Source organism: Tamandua tetradactyla, chromosome 16, assembly GCF_023851605.1.
Source record: "Tamandua tetradactyla isolate mTamTet1 chromosome 16, mTamTet1.pri, whole genome shotgun sequence".
Lineage (NCBI taxonomy): Eukaryota > Metazoa > Chordata > Mammalia > Pilosa > Myrmecophagidae > Tamandua > Tamandua tetradactyla.
Window position 1 is genome coordinate 33,941,796 of NC_135342.1, and position 22,026 is coordinate 33,963,821.

Consider the following 22,026-nt stretch of genomic DNA (forward strand, 5'->3'; position numbering starts at 1 on the left):
ATTTTCAGTGATAATTTCTTCCATTAGTTTTTCTCCTCCTTTTCCCTTCTCTTCTTCCGGGACACCCACAACACGTATATTTGTGTGCTTCATATCATCATTCAGTTCCCCGAGTCCCTGCTCATATTTTTCCATTCTTTTCCCTATAGTTTCTGTTTCTTTTTGGATTTCAGATGTTCCATCCTCCAGTTCACTAATTCTAACTTCTGTCTCTTGAAATCTACCATTGTAGGTTTCCATTGTTTTTTTCATCTTTTCTACTGTATCTTTCATTCCCATAAGTTCTGTGATTTGTTTTTTCCGTCTTTCGATTTCTTCTTTTTGTTCATTCCTTGCCTTCTTCATGTCCTCCATCAATTCATTGATTTGGTTTTTGATGAGGTTTTCCATTTCTGCTCGTATATTCAGAATTAGTTGTCTCAGCTCCTGTATCTCATTTGAACTGTTGGTTTGTTCCTTTGACTGGGCCATATCTTCAATTTTCCTGGTGTGATTTGTTATTTTTTGCTGGCGTCTGGATATTTAATTACCTTAATTAGTTTATTCTGGAGTTTGCTTTCACTTATCTTACCCAGGGTTTTCTTGCTAGATGAGTTTGTTGTCTATCTGTTCTTTGACCTTCAGTTCAGCTTATTCTGCACCTCTAGCTTAAGTTTTGTTTAACAGAGGGTAATTTTTCAGCTCTTGTTTCTTGTTTATTGTCCTGCTTATAAGGTGCCTTTTCCCTCCCCACCTTTAGGAGGGTCTACATAGGTATTGCAGACTCCAGCCAGGTTTTCCTGGACTAAACTGGCCTCCTTTGGGGGGGCGGGAAGGAGTCACCTGCGTCAGTTTTCCCTAGGGTGAGACCCAGCAGGGTGAAAGACTTTCCTGTGAAGTCTCTGGGCTCTGTTTTTCTTATCCTGCCCAATACGTGGTGCTTGTCTGCCTGCGGGTTCCACCAGCAAAAGATGGGGCTCCTTTAACTTTGGAAGGTTCTCCCTGCTGGGGGCGTGGTGGAGACAGAGGAAAGGTTGTAGGCTGGTTTTAATGGCTTCAAATTGCCAGGCCCTGGGGTCTGAATTCCTTGAGAGAGGGATTCCACCTGAGTTGCGTTTCACCCCTCCCCTGGGGAAGGCTCAGGCAGGAGACAGCCCTGAAAGCAGCCTGTTTCTGCATATGCCTGGGACAGTTGCAGCCTATGTAATCCCGCCGCCGAATCCAGAGGCAGCCAAGCCTCTGTAGAAACAGCCACAAAAACCTGTTTCGTTCCCTTTCCTCTTTTTCAGTTAGCCCAATAGGCCACCTCCTCCTTGACCAATTTCGCCTGAGCTGGGGGCTATTTTTAGTAGTCAGAATTTGTTTATTAATTCCACAATTGGTGTTTGGTTGGACTCAGTCCCTGCTACTGTTAGAGTCCCTTTCCTTTCCCTCTGGGAAGCCGCCCGTGGGGGAGGGGCACCGGGCGCCAGCCACCGCGGCTTGGGGAGCTCACTGTTCCGGAGAGTCGTAGCTGGTCCAGCTGGTCCAGACTGGGGTATGCTGTGTGTGTGGTCACTATTGTGGCTCCGGGAGCTGTTCTGTACTGTTTCTGGTTATTTAGTAGTTTTTCTGGAGGACGAACTAAAATGCGCATATTACTAAGCCGCCATCCTGCACTGAAACATTTTAGTGTTTGTTCTGTCCTTCAGTATAATCTTGATAACAAGAATAGCTGATGTTTATTAATGTTTACTTGATACCAAGTACTCAGGTAAGTGTTTAAGAGGCATTTCACTCCATCCTCTCCCGGTCCAGTAAGGAAAGTCCTGTTATCTCTATTTTAAGCCTCCCAGGATGCTCAAGTGTTAGCAGCTGGCCTGGGTTCTCATGGCAGTGAGTCGTAGGTTTGCATGGAAGCAAGTGTTGAGTTCGCAACAATGCAAATGTGGTTCTGTCTAACTCTTCAGTGTTTGTGTGAACACTCATAAGTTGTATCATTGCAACATAAATATTTATGTAGCTTAGATGGCTAGATTTACCTTCTATTATAAAACAGAAAAACAAATAAAATATGTTTCATTGAATGTCAAATGTGCTGTAGACTCATGTGCTGGTTTGAAAGGATGTATGTCCCCTAGAAAAGCCATGTTTTAATCTAAATCCCATTTTGTAAAGGTAGAATAATCCCTATTCAATACTGTATGTTTGGAACTGTAATCAAATCATCTCCCTGGAGATGTGATGTAATCAAGAGTGGTTGTTAAGCTAGATTAGGTGATGACATGTCTCCACCCATTTGGGTGGGTCTTGATAAATTTCTGGAGTCCTATAAAAGAGGGAACATTTTAGAAAATGAAAGAGATTTGGAGAGAGCAGAGAATACTGCAGCACTGTGAAGCAGAGAGTCCATCAGCCAGCGCTTTGGGGATGAAGAAGGAAAATGCCTCCTGGGGAGCTTCATGAAACAGGAAGCCAGGAGAAGAAGCTAGCAGATGACACCGTGCTCACCATATCACCAGATGAGAGAGGAACCGTGACTGTGTTCGCCATGTGCCCTTCCACTTGAGAGAGAAACTATGAACTTTATCGGCCTTCTTGAACCAAGGTGTCTTTCCCTGGATGCCTTAGATTGGACATTTCTATAGACTTGCTTTAATTGGGACATTTTCTTTGCCTTAGAACTATAAACTAGCAGCTTATTAAATTCCCCCTTTTAAAAGCCATTCTGTTTCTGGTATATTGCATTCTGGCAGCTAGCAAACTATAACAACTCATTAGAAAAATCTTTCTTTATAGTCTGGATGCTTTACAAAACTGTTTTCCTGAATTGTTATAAAAAATAATCTGGGTTCACGGGTTGTTCAGTGGTTGCATGCCCCCTTTCATGTGAGAGACCCGGGTTCAGTTCCCAGACCATGCACCCCCCCACAAAAAAATAAATAAAAATTAAAAAAAATAATCAACATGGCTTTGGCAAATTTGGCATATTTCTAAATTTTTTATTTCTAAAAATATATTCAAATTGATCTTTAATATTTATTTATTTTGTATATGGTCTAAGAGTATTTTTGAAATTAATATTTCTATTTCTTCCTTCTGATCCTTTGTGCTACTGTTGTCATTCATTTTAATTCTATGTATTAATGACCCCACAATACATTGTTACTAATTTGCTTTAGACACTTGTTTTCTTATTTATATTTACTTTTTTGGCATGGGCAGGCTCCAGGACTTGAACCCGGGTCTCTGGCATGGCAGGTGAGAACTCTGCTGTTGAGCCACCATTGCCGGCACTTAGACATTTGTTTATCTTTTTAAAAAACAGCTTTATTGAGGTATAATGTAAATGCAATAAACTGTATATATTTAAAATGAATACTTTTGTAACTTTTGAGCTATGTTTACATCTGTTAACCATCATCACAATCAAGATAATAAATATATTCATCACCCCCCAAGCTTCCTCATGTCACTGTTATTCCTCACTCCTGACCCTCTCTCCTACCTACCATTCCCCAAACCACACCATCTCCATTCCTGGGCAACCACTGATCTACTTTCTGTCATTATAGAATATTTGCATTTTCTTGAATTTATATTACACAAAATAATTATGCATGCTTCTTTCATTCAGCATAATTATTTTGAGATTCATCTATCTTGAGAATCAAGAGTTTATCTTTTTTATTCCTGAATAGTATTCCATTGGATGTTTATCCATTAGTCTTGATAGAGATTTGGTGTACACTGAAAACAGAATACACAGAAGTCACATGCATCCTGTGGCAGCACCAAAAAGAAATTGCTATCAAAAGGGCTGGGTTTGGGGAGGCAGTTCATATGCCTGTTTGGGACAAAGGGAAGATGTGGGAGATCCGTTAATTAGCAACTTGCACAGGTAAGATTGTTTATGCAAGGTTGTGGCTATTTTTTGAAGACTAGCAGACTTGCTGGTGGCAGTTTGACTTATTTTAGTACAGCAATGGCAAAGGTCTTTATTGACACTACAAAGGATCTTTGGCATGTCAGCCTGCCTCAGTTGCTTCTTGCTTCTTCTTTGTAGTTTCTTGGGTAAAATGGGAGTTTATGCAAATCAAGATGATCAGTAAAGCTATTTACCATAAAGCTTCACATTGGGCTGTTTAACTTTTGTGGCTACTAGAAATAAAGCTGCTAGGAATTTCTGTGGATGAATTTTTTTTTTTCGTTTTATACTATCATTTCACTGGGTAAATATCTAGAAGTAGAATGTTCAGGTCATATTCTAGATGTATATTTAATTTATTCAGGAACTGACAAACTGTTTTCCAAAGTTTTTCTCTTTATGTTTGTAAGGAATGGTGGACTCCTCCCACTCAATTAAGAAGGTATGGTGGCCCCTCTGTTTAAGTCTTGACCTCCTAACTTGGCCCATGTACCCCCAAATCACGTCAGTATATGAAGAATTAAGTTTACTAGAATATGATAGGTGCTGCGGGCATAAAAGCTTATTCATTTGATCACCTCTTTATAAGATGCAGTTGAATATGCAAATTAAAGATTCAGCCTACCCTATCTGTGATTGGTTAAAAACTAATTATGATAGTAAGGTATAGAAAATTCACCTATTACTTTGCTAATTTCTGAGACTAGATGATAACTCCTAAGTAGCCAGCCAATGGTGAATGAAGGGAAGGGACTCCTTTGCATTAGGGACTAAGATAAAAGAAGCCTGTGTGCTCCTATATTCCGCACTTGCTTGCTGCTTGTTCCTGTGAATGCCCTTTCTCATGAGAAAGAAATAAAAGAGCTTCTCCCATGCTGTGTGAGTGTCTGAGAAACTCACCTTAGCTGGTGACACTGCTCCATACATGTTCTCAGCAGGAGTATATGAGAGTTCCAGTTACTTTATATCTGGACTGATTTTAGCCAGTCTTCTAAATTTTAGACATTCTAATAGGTGTGTAGTGGTATCCTGTGGTTTATTTTTGCATTATCTAATAACTAATTTTGTTGCACATCTTTTCATGTGCTTATTTGCCTTCTGAATATCTTCTTTGGTGAAGTGTGTGTTTAAATCTTTTGCCTATTTTTAAAAATGGAAATTTGCATTCTTATTGCATTTTGAGAATTATTCATATACTCTGGACACAAGTCCTTTATCAAATATATGATTTGTAGGTGTTTTCTACCATCTAGGCTTATCTTTTCATTCTCCTGACAATATTAAAGAGTTGAAGTTCTTTATTTTTATGAAGTCCGATTTATCAGTTTTTGGTTTATGGATAGTGCTTTCAGTGTTATAGCTAAGAAATCTTTGCCTAACTCAAGGTCCCAAAGATTTTCCTATGTTTTCTTCTCGATGTTTTCTAGTTTAGGCTTGACGTTTAGGTCTTTGATCCATTTTTAGTTAATTTTTGTATATGGTATAAGGAGATGTGGCTCTTAAGTTCATGTTTTGCCTATGTATTATCAACTGTCCCAGAATCATTTCATGTAAAGGCTGTTGCATTAATTATCCATTGCTGCATAACAAATATCCCCAAACCTTACAGGTTTAAGACATAATCTCACAACTTCTATGGGTCAGAAATCTGCGTGTGATTTAGCCTGCCCTCTGATGTAGGGTCTCTAACAAGGATTTTGTCAAAATGTTGGCTAGAGAAGCAGTTGTCTCAAGGCTTAACTTGAGAACAATCTGCTTCTAAACTCATTCCCATGGATGTTAGCAGCATTCACTTCCTGGAAGATAACTCTTTGGCTAGAGTTTAGTTCCTTAGTTCCTTTCCATGTGGGTCTCTCCACAGGGCAGCTTACAACATACCAACTTCCCTTGTCAGAATGAGAAGAATCGGAGAGAGAGAATGCAAACAAGAAAAAGTTAGTTTTTTTGTAAACTGAATTTCAAAGTGATATTCCCTCACTTTTGCTCTATTCTGTTCTTTAGAAGGAAATTACTAGACTAGGTCCAGCCCACACTCAATGGGAAAGGGTGTGACACATGGGTGTGATTACCAGCAGCCTACCATTCTATTCCTTTACCACTGCATTGCTTTTTTTTAAAAAAACTATTTTTATTGTTTAATATAACATATATACAAAGCAAAGAAATAAAAAACCAACAGTTTGCAAAGCACTCTTCAACAAGTAGTTACAGAACAGAGCCCAGAGTTTGTCATGGGCTACAATATGATCCTCTCATATTTTTCCTTCTAGCTACTCCAGAATATAGGAGGCTAGCAGGCTTAAATACTTTTTTATTATCACAATCAACTTTTTTTTCCTTCTTTTTTTGTGAACACATATATACAAAACTATAAATTTCCAGGCACAGCACCACAATTAGTTGTAGAACATATTTCAGATTTTGACGTGGTTTACAATTTTGCAATTTTAGGGTTTTACTTCTAGCTGCTCTAAAATACTGGAGACTAAAAGAGATATCAATTTAATGATTCAACATTCATATTCATTTGTTAAATCCTATCTTCTATGTATAATTCCACCATCTCCTTTAATCTTTCCATACCTCTGATTGGGATTGTTTGGGCTATGGCAATTCTAAATTTTTGATATTGGAAGGGTCTGTCACTAGTATTGGGTAGGGAGATGAAACCATCTGATGTTCTGGAAAGGCTGGGCTAGGTTTCAGGACTTATTTGGACCAGGGACCCATCTGGAGGTTGTAGGCTTCTGGCAAGTTACTTTAGTGCCTGGAACCCTTGTGGAATCTTATAAATTGCCGTAGGTGTTCTTTAGGATTGGCTGGAATGGTCCTGGTTGGGGGTTGGCAGGTTATGATAGCTTGAATAAGAGCAACCTCCAGTGTAGCCCTTCGACTCTATTTGAACTCTTTTTGCCACTGATATTTTAGTAATTATACTTCTTTTCCCCCATTTGGTTGGGATGGTATTGTTGATCCCACAGTGGCAGGTCTGGATTCAGCCCTGGGAGTCCTCTCCCATGTCACCAGGGAGACTTTCACCCCCTGGATGTCATGTCCCATGTAGGGGAGAAGGCAGTGATTTCACCTGCATCGTTGGGCTTAGAGAGACTGAGACCACATCTGAGCAACAAAAGAGGTCCTCCAGAAGTAACTCTTAGGCATGCCTATAGGTAGTCTAAGCTTCTGTGCTACATACATAAGCTTCAAAAGAGTAAGCCTCATGATCGAGGGCATGGCTTATTAGTTTGGGTGTCCCTAAAGTTTTTTTTTTTTTTTTAAGTGGCAAAACCATTTTTATTCTAAATATCCTTAACACGGTTTCCCTCCAGATTGAGGGGAGTGAAGAGCGCTGGTCTGTGCATCTCATCCTCCTCAGTCAACACGAAACTCGGTGAAGGGAAAGGCTGGATTCCAGCCCTCACACCTCCTTGGATCACTTGTTCATATTCTGTTTTAGATAATCCACGTAGGAAGTCAGGATTATCTTCTGAAATGTGCTGCTGTAGAAGGCCGTGTATCGAGATTCCGTGATGGTAAGGTTTAATTGTTCCATAATCTTTCTCCCCTTCCTCAGGGGACTTTGCCAATACTTTTTGATTATCTGGTTAATATACTCTAGGATGTTTCCAGGCATTATAATAATCTATACAGGATTAAAGGACCTCTTTCTCATTCTGTGCACTCTGTTTCAGGTGTTCGAATGAACTATACAGATAGGTTGAATTAGATTATATGCACTACAGAAAATTCCAGTTCCAGATCAAATAAACCTTTCTTCCATTAGTCTCAAAGAGTATGTGTGGTTCTAAAGTATAGACACTGTCTTCCTTACCCCTATGTTCTGAATTACTTTAACTCCAACCTGTTCGGCTTTGTTCTTATTTCTAAATATCAGGTTATATATATATAAAACAGTCCCTCAAAATCTAGAATTAATAATCAATACTCTGGACATAATGTGTCTGCTCTTAAAGCTTACAATCTAGGCCCCTGTTTTCTTAAAAGCATTTTCTAAAGGTGACCATACCATTGTAGTTTTTTCTGTTTCTAGCTTATTTTGTCTCACCAAGTATCCCACGTTTATTCACATCATTGCATGCCTCATGACAATGTTCCTTTTTGTAGTGCACAGCCTTCATTAATAAGTATACGCCATCGTTCGCTGTTCTGCTTCTCCATCAGTGCATCCTTGAACCACCTGCATCATCGGGCATTATGTAGAGGGCCCAAAGTCCACAGTCCATCAACATTCTTAATTTTAGATAATTTCATTGTTCCCAAGAGACAGAAAACCAATAAACATGCCCTCACCAAAAAGGAGATCTTAACCTCCTCTTAACTCTTGCGCCTCACCCCATTATTTACCTCTGCTGTTGCTGTGGTAGTGCTGATGGTTTCCTCTTGAATATAGCTCATAGCATGCAGTAACAGTTTTCCCCTGTACCCTAGACTTAAATACTCTTTATACAAGAATCATATCTTTGAAGTAATTCTTAGAAGAACTCATTAATATTTCTAGTGTCAGTCAGTGACTGACCTATAGACATAGGTCTATACCCCCTTTCAATCTTGTTCATCTTCAATATGGTAATATTTCTTCTAGACCCACTAGAAAATCACCTTCACTCCTATCTATTCCCTTACATGGAATTCGATCTCATTAGCTAACAGGTCACCCATCTCTAGCGTCTGTGTACCTCTAAGTCCCCTGTATTCTATATTATAAGTCTCTGATTATACCTTTATGCTGGTATAATACAGTATCCTTCTGTGTCTACCTAATTTTGCTCAGTATTATGTCCTCAAGTCTTATCCACTTTGTCGTGAGCTTCAGGATGTCATTTTGTCTTACTGCTGCCTAATTTTTCATCATATGTATATGCCACATTTTGTTGATCCACTCATCTGTTGATGGGCATTTGGTTTGTTTCCATCTTTTGGCAATTGTGAAAAATACTGCTATGAACATTGATGTGCAAATGTCTGTTTGTGTCATTGCTTTCAGCTCTTCTGGGTATATACCAAGTAGTGCTATTTCTGGGTCATAGGGCAGCTCAATATTTAGTTTCCTAAGGAACCGCCAAACAGTCTTCCATAGTGGCTACATCATTGTACATTGTCACCAGCAGTGCATAAGTGTCCCAGTTTCTCCACATCCTCTCCAACATTTATAGTTTCTTGATTATTTAATAGCAGTCATTTTTATAGGTATGAGGTGGTATCTCATTGTAGTCTTGCTCTGCATTTCCCTTATACCCAGTGAAAATGAGCATCTTTTCATGTGCTTTTGATCAATCTGTATTTGCTTTTCAGAAAAAGTCTATTCATATCTTTAGCCCATTTTATAATTTGATTGTTTGTTCTTTTGTTGTTGAGTTGTATGATTTCTTTGTATACACAGGATATCAAACCTTTATCTGAAATGTGATTTCCAAATATTTTCTCCCATAGAGTTGGCTGCTTCTTCACCTTTTTGACAAAGTCTTTTGAGGTGCAGAAGCATTTGATTTCGAAGAGTTCCCATTTATCTATTTTTTCTTTTGTTGCTTGTGCTTTGGGTGTAAAGTTTAGAAAGCTACCTCCTATTACTAAGTCTTGAAGATGTTTCCCTATGTTTTCTTCTAGAAACTTTATGGTGCTAGTTCTTATATTCAGTTGTTTGATCCACTTTGAGTTAATATTTGTGTAGAGTATAAAATAGGGGTCCTCTTTCATTCTCTTCGCTATTGATATCTAGTTCTTTCATCCCCAATTATTGAAAAGACTGTTTTGTCCCAGTTCAGAGGATTTGGGGGTCTTGTCAAAAATCAGTTGACCATAGATTTGGTGGTTTATTTATGTACTTTCAGTTTGAGTCCATTGGTCGATGTGTCTTTGTGCCATTGCCATGCTGTTTTGACCACTGTGACTTTATAATATGTTTTAAAGTTAGGGAGTGTTAATCCTCCCCCTTCGTTCTGATTTTTTTAGGATGCTTTTAGCTATCAGGGTCTCGTTCCCTTCCAAATGAATTTGGTAGTTAGCTTTTCCAAATCTTCAAAGCAGATTGTTGGAATTTTGATTGGTACTGTGTTGAATCTGTAGATCAACTTGGGGAGAATTGACATCTTAACTATATTTTGCCTTCCTATCCATGAGCAGGGAATGTATTTCCACCTATTTGACCTCCTTTGATTTCTTTTAGCAATGTTATGTCGTTTTCTGTGTACAAGTCCTTTCTGTCCCCAGTTAATTCCATTCCTAAATATTTGATTCTTTAGTTGCTATTTTGAATGGAATTTTTTCCTTAACTGAGTCGTCAGCTAGCTCATTGCTTATGTATAGAAATGTTGTTGATTTTTACACATTAATTTTATATCCTGCCACCTTGCTAAGTTTATTAACTCAAGTAACGTATATTTCTCAGGCTCTTCCAAGTGTAATATCATATCATCTGCAAACAATGAGAGTTTTTACTTCTTCCTTTCTGATTTGGATGCCTTTTATTTTTTTGTCCTGCTTTGATTGCTCTAGCTAGAACTTTTAGCACAATGTTGAATAGTAGTGGTAACAGTGGGCATCCTTGTCTTATACCTGATCTTAGGGGAAAGGTGTTCCATCTCTCTCCGTTGAGTACGATGCTGGCTAGCGGTTTTTCATATATTCTTTATCATATTGAGGTAGTTTCCTTTGCTTCCTATCTTTTGGAATATTTTGATCAGAAAAGGATGCTGAATTTTGTTGAGTGCTTTTTCAGCATCAGTCGAGATGATCGTGTGATTTTTCCCTTTCGATTTGTTAATGTGCTATATTACATTAATTGATTTTCTTGTGTTGAACCATCCTTGCATTCCTGGTATAAACCCCTCTTTGTTCATGGTGTATAATTCTTTTAATGTGCTGTTGGCTTCCATTTGCTAATATTTTATTGAGAATTTTTGCATCTATCTTCATTAAGGAGATTGGCCTGTAGTTTTCTTTTCTTATAGCATCTTTACCTGATTTTGGTATTAAAATGATATTAGCTTCATAAAATGAGTTAGGTAGAGCTCCTTTTTCCTCAGTTTTTTGGAAAAGTTTGAGCAGGATTGGTGTTAGTTCTTTCTGAAATGTTTGATAGAATTCCCCTGTAAAGCCGTCTGGCCCTGGGCTTTTCTTTGTAGGAAGATTTTTGTGACTGATTGAATCTCTTTACTTGTGATTAGTTTGTTCAGATCTTCTGTTTTTTTCCTGAGTCAGTGTATCTTGTTTGTGTGTCTCCAGAAATTTGTCCATTTCATCTAACTTGTCTAGTTTGTTGGTGTATACTTGTTCATAATATCCTCTTATGATTTCTTTTATTTCTTCATGGTCTGTGGTAATGCACCCGTTCTCATTTCTGATTTTATTTATTTGCATCCTCTCTCTTTTCTTCCTTGTCAGTCTTGCTAGTGGCCCATCAATTTTATTGATTTTCTCAAAGAACCAACTTTTGGTTTTATTGATTCTTTCTATTGTTCTTTTGTTCTCCCATTCACTCTGCTTTAATCTTTACTTCTCTTCTCCTGTTTGCTTTGGGGTTAGTTTGCTTTTCTTTCTCACATTCATCCAGATTTGCTCTTTCGTGATTTTTAATATAGGCAGTTAAGGCAATAAACTTCCCTCTCAGCACAGCTTTTGCCACATCCCATAAGTTCTGATAAGTTGTATTCTCATGTTCATTCATCTCCAGATAGCTACTGGTTTCTCTAGCAATTTCTTCTTTGACCCACTGGTTGTTTAAGAGTATTTTATTTAATCTCCATATATTTGTGAATGTTCTCATTCTTTCATGGTTATTGAGATCCAGCTTCTTCCCATTGTGATCAGAGAAAGTGCCTTGAATAATTTCAATATTTTTAAATTTATAAACACCCGTTCTGTGCCCCAGCATATGATCTATCCTGGAGAATGTTCCGTGAGCACTGGAGAAGAATGTATAACCTTGTGCTTTGGGTGCAATGACCTATATATGTCTGTTAGGTCTAATTCATTTGTCAAGTTATTTAACTTCTCAGTTTCCTTGTTCATCTTCTGTCTGATTGTTCTATCTATAGAGGAGAGTGGTATATTGAAGTCTCCTACTATTATTGTTGAAACATCTGTTTTTCCCTGCAGTTTTGCCAGTGTCTGTCTCATGTACTTTGGAGCTCTTGGATTGGGAGCATAAACATTTATGATTGTTTTATCTTCTTGCTGAATTGACCCTTTAATTAGTATATAGTGTCCTTTTTTGTCTCTTATGATGTCTTTACATTAAAGTCTATTTTGTCTGACATTAGTATAACTACTCCTACTTTCTTTTGATTACAACTTGTGTGGAAGATCTTTTTCCATCCTTTCACTTTCAATCTATTTGTATCCTTGTGTCTAAGATGAGTCTCTTGTAAGCAGCATATGGCCAGATTATGTTTCTTAATCCATTCTGCCAATCTGTATCTTTTTTTTTTTATTTTTTTTTTATTAATTAAAAAAAGAATTAACAAAACAATTAGAAATCATTCCAATCTACATGTACAATCAGTAATTCTTAATAACATCACATAGTTGCATATTCATCATTTCTTAGTACATTTGCATCGATTTAGAAAAAGAAATAAAAAGACAACAGAATAAGCAATCTGTATCTTTTAATTATAAATTAAGTCCGTTAACATTCAAAGTTATTACTGAAAAGGCATTTCTTGATTCCACCATCTTACCTTTTTTATTTTATTTGTCAGATCTATATATTCTTTTCCCTCTTTCTCTTTGTATTCTTTTAATTACCCTTAGTGGTACTCTTCAATTCTGTGCCCTTCTCCAGAACTCCCTCTCCTGTTTTTTTTTTTTTCAGCTGGCAGAACTCCTTTTAGTATTTCTTGTAGGACTGGTCTCTTGTTGACAAGGACTTCTTTGTCTGTGAAAGCTTTTATCTCTCCCTCAGTTATTTATTTATTTATTTTTGCGTGGGCAGGCACCGGAAAACGAACGTGGGTCTCTGGTGCGGCAGGTGAGAACTCTCCCTGCTGAGCCACTGTGGGCTACCCCTCTCCCTCAGTTTTAAAGGACAGTTTGGCTGAGTACAGAATTCTTGGCTAGAAGTCTTTCTCTTTCAGGATCTTGAATATATCATACCACTGCCTTCTCACCTCCAGGGTGCTAGTCCTTTATGTCCTTTATGAGGATTGGGAAGTTTTCCCCCATTATATCCTCAGCTACTTTTCCTAGCCTTTACTCTTCTCTTCTCCTTCTGGGACACCAGTGATTCTTATATTTATGCACTTTGTTTTGTCTATCATTTCCCTGAGTTCCCATTCAGTTTTCTCTGTCTTTTTTACCATTTGCTGTTTTGAGTCTTCGAAGTCAATTATCCTTATTCTTTCTTCAAATCTGGTGTTGTGTACCTCTGGTATGTTTTTTATTTGGTCACCAGAGTCTTTAATATGCGTGATTTCTGCTAGTTTTCTATTTATTCTTTCAAATTCCTCTTTGTGCACTTCTGCAGTCTTCTTGATCTCCTTTATGTCATGTGCTCTCTCACTTATTTTATTAAGTAGAGTTGTATGAACATTTTTGATTAGTTGTTCTAATGTCTGTGTCTCCTCAGGTGTTTGAATTTGGTCATTAGGCAGGGCTGTATCTGTCTGCATTGTGATATGCTTAGTGATTTTCTGCTGTCTTCATGGCATGTAGATATCTTGATTGATTTACTTTGGGAGTTGATTTCTTTCAGTAGTCTAAGACCTTATATGTAGAGCAGAGAGCAGGGCTTGGAGTAGAGCACTCACTGTGGTGATTTGTTTCAGGGCAGGTTTTGGAGCAGGTTGGGGATGTTATGCTTTCTCTTGTGAACATGGGCACCCGATGGCCAGGGAGAATTTAGCTGTTTGGATGCACCAGTCTAGGAGACGTAATCCTGGTGTGCACTGGTCTAAGGCATGGGTTCAACCTCATTAAAAAGTCATTCACCCATCTCTAGCTTTCGTGTATCTCTAGGTTCCCTATATTCTATATTATAATTCTATATTATAATGTATTATGTTATTTATTTTCCTATTTTACCTTTATTGTGGTCATAAAAGTGGAATCATATAGTATCTATCCTTCTGTGTCTGCCTTATTTCACTCAGCATTATGCCCTCAAGGCTTATCCATCTTGTCATGTGCTTCAAGATGTCATTTTGTCTTACTGCTGCATAATATTCCATTGTATGTATATACCATATTTTGTTAATCCACTCGTGTTTTGATGGGCACTTGGGTTGTTTCCATCTTTTAGTGGTTGTGAATAATGCTGCTATTCAGTGTGCAAATGTTTGTTTGTGTCACTGCTTTCAGTTCTTCTGGGTATATATCAAGTAGTTCTATTGCTGAGCCATAGGACAACTCAATATTTAGTTTCCTAAGGAATCGTCCAACTGTATTCCATAGCAGCTATACCATTATACATTCCTACCAGAAGTGTGTAAGTGACCCAATTTCTCCACATCCTGTCCAACATTTGTAGTTTCCTGTTGTTTAATAGCACCCATTCTTATAGGTATGAGATAGTATCTCACTGTAGTCTTGATCTGCATTTCCCTTATAGTTAATGAAAATAAGCATCTCTTCATGTGTTTTTGAACCATTTGTATTTGCCCTTCAGGAAAATGCCTATTCATATCTTTAGCCCATTTTATAATTAGGTTGTACTTACTGATATTTGATGGGAGACTGAAATGTAATTGTCTGGGGGATCAGCAGACTATAGGCACATTGTCAGTAGATACGTAGCAGACACCAGTAGAACAGGAGGTAAATCTTGATGAAACCTTACACCTCTTTCAGTCTTCATCTTGAATGTCTGTGTCTCACTGTCTCATTGGAATGTTTTTGTTGTAGGTCTGCTCTGGCTGCAGCCATTCTGGCAACAACATTGACTGGGCAGACTGTCGCCATTCCTCAGCCTCGCCGCAGATCCCGGTCTGAAAGTGACATGACCATTGTGGAAAAGGATGCCTTCATTGAGCCCTATGCCACCACGTCAGAGCTGAGACTTCGGTAAGGATCGTGTTGCTGGTTCTCTCATGGCAGAGGACTTGCAGCCCAGTGTGGTCTCTACGTGTCTATGTGCATGTTCATGAGTTTATGATCAGAGTCTTAGGTTTTGGGTTTTCATCACCAGTGTCAAAGGGATTGTCCTGGGACATTAACTGCTCTTGTGTTGTATCAGAATTTTCCCCAGAGTTGAGCTCATTTAATGATGACCTTTAAAAGCACTAGTCATTTTCATGACTACACAGAGCCTGTTTTACTTTCCTGGCTGTTAAAACATGTATCATACATTGGATGGTTTCTGTGCTGTATGAATATATCACAATAAAATTGTACTAAAAAAAACATATATCATCCAACGGGTTGGCTTAAGAACAGGAATTTATTGGCTCATGGGGTTCAGAGACTGAAGGTTTGCTTCTTCCTGGGGTTGGTATCTTCTGGCTGGCAGTATTTGGGGTTCCTTGGCTTTTCTGTTCACACAAGGAGTGTCTTCTCCTTTCTCTTCTGGGATCCATTGATTTCCAGCTTCTGGCTATTCCTCATGGCCTTTCTCTTTCTGTGTCTAATTTCATTTGCATATAAAGTCGTCAGTGGTATTGGATTAAGGCCCACCATCATCAGTTTATGCTCAATTTCACTAATGACATCTTCAAAGGTTCTGTTTACAAACTGGTTCACACACTCAGGACTAGGAGTTGGAACCTAAATATGCCTTTTGTGGGGGACATAATTCAACCCCCCACAGAGCCAGTTAGTTCAGTGTTGGTTTTTGCCCTAGTAGGATTCACAGTGCTACAAATTACACAGTGAATCACTCATTACTCCTGGCATATTTCTCCTCTGAATGTTCATAATTTCACCTTCCGTGGAACCTGCAGTATAACCCTTTTTCTTATTTATCATCTTTTCCTTGATTACTTGACATGAACTTGAGCTAACTTAGGACTGGAGGATCAGGAAGTTTTTCCCTTGAGGAAGAGAGGGTTGAGGGGAAAGTTTAGTAATGTACAGGAATTAACTAGGGGGCTGTTAAGGATTAGAGGAAGAGTCATTGTGGGGCTGGGAAGAGCCTTCCAGACAGAGAAGAGGACACATGGCACATGTGGGCGTTCGAAGGAAGATCTTTGTGGCTGGGGAACATTGGGTCATGGTTCAATAGGTCAGCAGAGTTGGCAGGAATCAGGATGGAAGCCCTTAGGAGTCCTGTGGTGGGAGTTGGGGAATTTGGTATCTCCTCCAAGAGCAGTGGCTGCGACTGAAGGGCTGGTAGGGTGGGGGTGGGGGATATATGACCAGATTTGCCTTGTCAGTTGTCTTATATATTCAGTTTTGATTTTGCTTTCTTGCCATGCCAAATATACTGTATTTTTTTTTAACATAGAAAACCTATCAATCTTTTCCTTTATAGTTTCTGCCATTGTTTTCAAATTTAGAAAGATCTTCCCCATCACACTTATATAAATATTTATTTCCTTGTAGAACTTGTTTTCATTTTAGTTTTTACTTTTAAATCTTGACTCCATTTTGAGATGTTTGAATAGAGCCTGTGTTTTTCCTGGTAAAAAGTTATGTTTTGGTTAAATAAAAACTAAGAATGAGAAAATGATTCTAAAATTCACTGGAAAGATAAACGGATAAGATTGTCAAAGGACATGTGGGAAGGAAGAATGATGGGCCAGGGGGAGGGCCAGTCATCCCTATTGTATTTGAAAACATCATATGTAAAGTAGCTAAACTAGCAGAGGACTAGTTTAGTGATTGATAAATTGAATCACTGGGGCATACAAATGCTGTGAGGTGAGCTTCCAGGCACAAGCATCAAAGGGAGAAGGAAAGGATGCAACTGTATATTGATAGTAATATTAGAAAGAAAAATATTAGAAATATTAGAAAAATCAGCTTTGAGCCTTGTCTGATATCATACACCAAAATAAAGTCCCATTGAATGAAAAGATTCATCTGAATATGCACATAAAGAACACCATGAAACCCAATGTTCTGGCTTTGTCAAACCTCTCAGGATGGAGGTGAGTGCCTGCAACTTCTATGCTACAAATTTGGAAGGTTAAAAAATTTTTATTCGTTTGCATGCCAAAACATTTATATGACCAAAATGAAATTCATAAAATAGGAAAAATATTTGCAGTAAATACCAAAAATACAGGGTTTTCATTTTAACAGGTAAAAAATTACTTTCAAATTGGAATGAACACACTAGAATCGAAGTAGATTAGTGGACACAGGGCACGAACAGACAATTCGCAGTAGAGAAATGTGAGAAAATGTTCAGTGCCAGGTCTCAATACTGAGACCTTGACATTTATAGTCTTTAGGCAGGTTTAAGGAAATTACTAGCACTGTAGACACAAGTTGGAGAAATGACTTGTGAAATGGTTTTGTGCAGTATGTGTGAGGACATAGAAAATGGTCATTGTTAGGCACAGAGTCAAAGCTTAATGGATTTATTAGGGAAGAGAAAGAAGGAAGAAGCCGATGGGAGCCACCAACACAAAGGTCTGCAGAAGTTAGGAAAATGGCTCTGACTCCTCCTTTGGGGGGCTGCCTTTTAAGGAAAAAATCATGCCAACCAGATTGCAGTAACAAGGGTTTGTTGACTTAGGATGTGATAGGTTGCTGGGGTACTGATGCATTACCCTTCTTTGATGTGCAGCTGTATGCACCAGGCAGGATGGAAAACTAGTAGAGGAGGATATTATCAGCAGAGACCAATTATGACCATATTTCTAGTTATCTGGGATTTTTCACTCGTCCTCTTGAGGATACAGTACTGGCTAATATGGCAGTTGGCTCATATCTGGGTCCTTGGACATACCAGGGACACTGAACAGGGGGACTGAGGGGCTCTGGATCAAGAATTCCTTTTGGTCTTAGAATTCTTTTTCTGAAATCCAATAGTCACACCATTTGACTCAGTTTCCTGTATGGTGTTTGTTTTATAAAATTACTCCTAAATACAGAACAGCTTATCTGCACAAAAATGTTCATTACAGAGTTAGTTATTTACAATAGTGAACTTGGGAAAATCCTATGTAAGGGGAATGGCTGACTGTGGTGGCATATCTGCTTGATTCCTAACTTTAAAAATGTTGACTATGAAATCATGACAAATTGTATATGTACATAGTGATGATAACTGTAAAAACATAGGGAAAAAGTAAAAAAAACGTTAAGTATGCATCAAGATGGTATAGTGGGTGGTTTAATCATTTAGTGTCTAGATATTTTTGTAATGTAGTTATAATATGCTTATGATAAGGGTTGGGGGAAATGCTTTAGTGATGTATATGTTACCAGTGTGAAGTATCAACTGATTATTTATTGATCAGTTTGCTCTTTTTTTTTTGTACAGTTCCACAATTTTAGGTTTTTATTTCTAGGTGCTCTAAGGTACTGGAGACTAAAAGAAATATCAGTATACTGATTTAGCCCTCATACTCATTTGTTAAACCTGACCTTCTCTGTATAACTCCACCATCACCTTTCATCTTTCTCTCACTCTTTAGGGGTATTTGGGCTATGGCCATTCTAACTTTTTCATGTTAGAAGGGGCTGTTGGTAATATGGGATAGGGGGATGAAACTAGTTGTTGTTCTGGAAAGGCTGGTCCCTCTGCATTTCAGGACTTATCTGGTCCAGGAACCCATCTGGAGGTTATAGGTTTCTGAACAGTTACCCTGGTACATGGAACTTTTGTAGAATCTTATATAATGCCCTACATATTCTTTAGGATTGGCAGTAATGGTTTTGGTTGGGGTTTGGCAAGTTATGATAATAGCAATATCTAACTGAAGTTTGTGTAAAAGTGACCTCCAGAGTAGCCTCTCAACTCTATTTGAATGATCAATTTGCTCTTGATGTTCTAATATAGACCAAATTGGCAGAGTGAGATGGGAAGAACCTCTTTACCATCCTTTGAAACGCTGAACTATGGGGAAGAAGAGAACATTAATACGTCCTTGTCATCCAGCTACAAGGAGCTGGGAGATGCCTGTGCTCGGAAAGAAGAAGAGGGAGGTCACAGCAATGCTGTGTATGCTATACCACACCGCAATCAGGTATTTTTCACATTCAAAAGTTTCTTCTATACCTTGACATTCACTTTACAGTAAATTGTGTAGAGTACATTAGTAAGGACTTTCTTGTCTGTGCTCTACCTTTGTGAGCCTTTGTTTGTGGTTGATTTTTTATTTAATATGTCCAACCTCATTTTCAATCTGGCTAGTCTAAAATTTAAATTTCTTCCTTTTTCTTTTAAGGACTAATCTTTCCAAGGCAAAGCTAATTGTCTTCTTGTTCTTAACATAGATTTTTCACCCAGTTCTAGTAGTCTCATTGTTCTTTTTCCTATCACTTTTCCAGAATCAGTCTGCATGTTGCAACCTTTCTTCAAATTTGGACCTGACAAGAGGAATATCATAAATTGCCTCTTAATAATAGCTAACATTCTTTGAGTGCTTACCACATGTTGGGCTCTGTTTCAAGCTTTTATATTTATCTTTTCTCGTGCATTTATCTTTTCTCGTCATCCCAAGAGCTCTGTGAGGTATGTTCCATTCATCATGCTATCATAAAGGGGGGTGGGCATCAGGGTTGAAGGAGCTTTACTTCACCACTGTCCAGTTGTTCTGCTAATCCTGTTGTAAACTGTATTCCCAGGGTTTCGGTAGTGGGATAGAGCCATTCTTTCCTGGCGAAAGATAGCACTGTAATTTCTTTTTCCTTTCTTTGTTTCTCACCATCAGCATGACGTGTTATTCAGTGTGGCTGTATAGGCTTGTTTAGATTCACAGCCTCAGACTGTATTCATACTGATTATCCTCCACTCTACCGTATTGGTTCACGTTTTAAATGGACTCCGAGAATTCTTCTACGAGTACTTCACCTAGTAATATCACTTTCTAACATAGACTTAAGCATGCAGAATTAAGTTTCTGTTCAGGAAGGAGTGCTGGAACAGGCAGGCTTCTGACTGGACCCTGAAGGAGGTGCTGCTGGCAGGTCTCTGAGACACCTAAAGTTGTACCTCCAGTGTGTACCTTCTGTCTGGTTATTTTAAACTGGTGTTGCAGATGGAGACGTGTCACTTAAATGTTCGAAAGTAAAGCTTGCTCCCACGTTTCCCTCAGAAGAAAGAGACTACTGTACTGTGACTTATAAGCCTCCTTTGCTATCAGATGGACAGACATTTTATCTTTTTAGGGAAGTTCTTCATAGTGGCTGTGTGACCCATATGCAACAAGGGGAAATTTCTTATTTTAAAAATTGTAAAGTAGATAATAATATAGCATGGTGTTTCTAAGCTCTAGAATGAACAGTTATTGATGTTTTCTTTCTTTGCTTCCTTTTTTTTTTTTAATAAAAGAAATAAAACTTTATACATTTGAAATCATCTTTGCCCTTCCATCCCCTTTCCTTCCTTAAAGTACATAGCCTCATGGATCTGGAGTGCTTTGTAAAAGTCTCTGTTTTTACTGTTTTACTGCATATAACTGCTAGTAAACAAGTTTAGTACTGTTTTTATTTTTGTATTTTAATTACATTAAGGTCACCATAGTTAACGAATCATTCTGCCTCTTTGGTTTTTCATTAAGCATTGCAGTTATTTTTTAAATAAGTGTTTTATTTTATTATTATTATTTTTTACCATTTTTTATTGTGAAATATAACATATATATAAAAAAGCAGTAAGTTTCAAAGTACATTTTAACAAGCAGTTATCGAACAGATTTCAAAGTTTGATATGGGTTACAATTCCGTAATGTTCTAGTTTGCTAACTGCCAAAATGCAATATACCAGAAATGGAATGAACTTTTAAAAAGGGGAATTTAATCAGTTGCTAGTTTACAGTTCTAAGGCCGAGAAAATGTCCCAATTAAAGCAAGTCTATAGGAATGTCTAATCAAAGGCATCCAGGGAAAGCTATCTTGGTTCAATAAGGCCAATGAAGTTCAGGGTTTCTCTCTCAAGTGAAAGGGCACATGGTGAACACAGTCAGGGTTTCTCTCTTATCTGGAAGAGCACATGGTGAACACAGCATCATCTGCTAGCTTCCTTTCCTGGCTTCCTGTTTCTTGAAGCTCCCTGGAAGACATTTTCCTTCTTCATCTCCAAAGGTCGCTGGCTGGTAGACTCTGCTTCTCGTGGCTATGTCATTCTACTCTGTTCTCTCTGAATCGCTCATTCTTCAAAGTGTTTCCTCTTTTATAGGACTTCAGAAACTAATCAAGACCCACCCAAATGGGTGGAGACATGCCTCTACCCAATCCATTTTAACAACCATTCTTGATTAAATCACATCCCCAGGGAGATGATCTAATTATAGTTTCAGGTATACAGTACTAAATAAGGATTAAAAGAAATGACTGCTTTTACAAAATGGGATTAGGATTAAAACATGGCTTTTCTAGGGTACATATATCATTTCAGACCAGCACACATAATTTCAGGTTTTTCCTTCCAGATGCTCCAAGACACTGGAGATTAAAAAGAAATATCAATATAATGAATGGTTCAGTAGTCAAATTCATTTGATAAATTCTGTGTCATAACGCTTCTTTTGATCCTTCTCCCAATCTTTAGGGACATTTGGACCTGCGCATTCTAACTTTTTCGTGTTGAAAGGTGATGTCACCATTATGGGATGGGGGATGGAACTGGTTGATGTTCTTTGAGGGACTGGCACCTCTGGGTTTCAGGATTTATTTGACCTAGGAACCATCTGAAGGTTTTAGGTTTCTGAAAAGTGATCTTAGTGCGTGAAAGTTTTGTAAAATCTCAGATAAAGCCCTAGGGTTAAGAGGAATGATGTTGGTCACGTTTTGCCAATTAGCGTATCTAGCTTAACCCTTTATGAGAGTATATGCCTCCAGAATAGCCTCTCAACTCCATTTGAACTCTCTTAGCTGCTGATACCTTCTTTTGTTACATTTCTTTTCTTGCTTTTTGTCCAGAAGGCATTGTTGATCCCATGGTGCCAGGGCCAGGCTCATCCCTGGGAGTCATGTCCCACATTGTCAGGGAGACTTTCACCCCTGGATGTCATGTCCCAGGTAGTGAGGAGGGTAAAGAAAGAGGCCACATTTAAGCCACAAAAGAGGGTTCC

At 38.2% G+C, this 22,026-nt stretch overlaps 1 protein-coding gene across 1 annotated transcript in view; it reads left to right on the forward strand.

Annotated features, from left to right (window-relative positions):
- CEP89 (centrosomal protein 89) overlaps positions 1-22,026 on the forward strand; it is a 215,418-nt gene that overhangs the window by 20,351 nt on the left and 173,041 nt on the right. The window contains exons 3-4 of the mRNA XM_077132246.1: positions 14,747-14,905; positions 18,792-18,978. Coding sequence (XP_076988361.1) covers positions 14,747-14,905; positions 18,792-18,978 — 346 coding nt within the window. The remainder of the gene's footprint in view (positions 1-14,746; positions 14,906-18,791; positions 18,979-22,026) is intronic.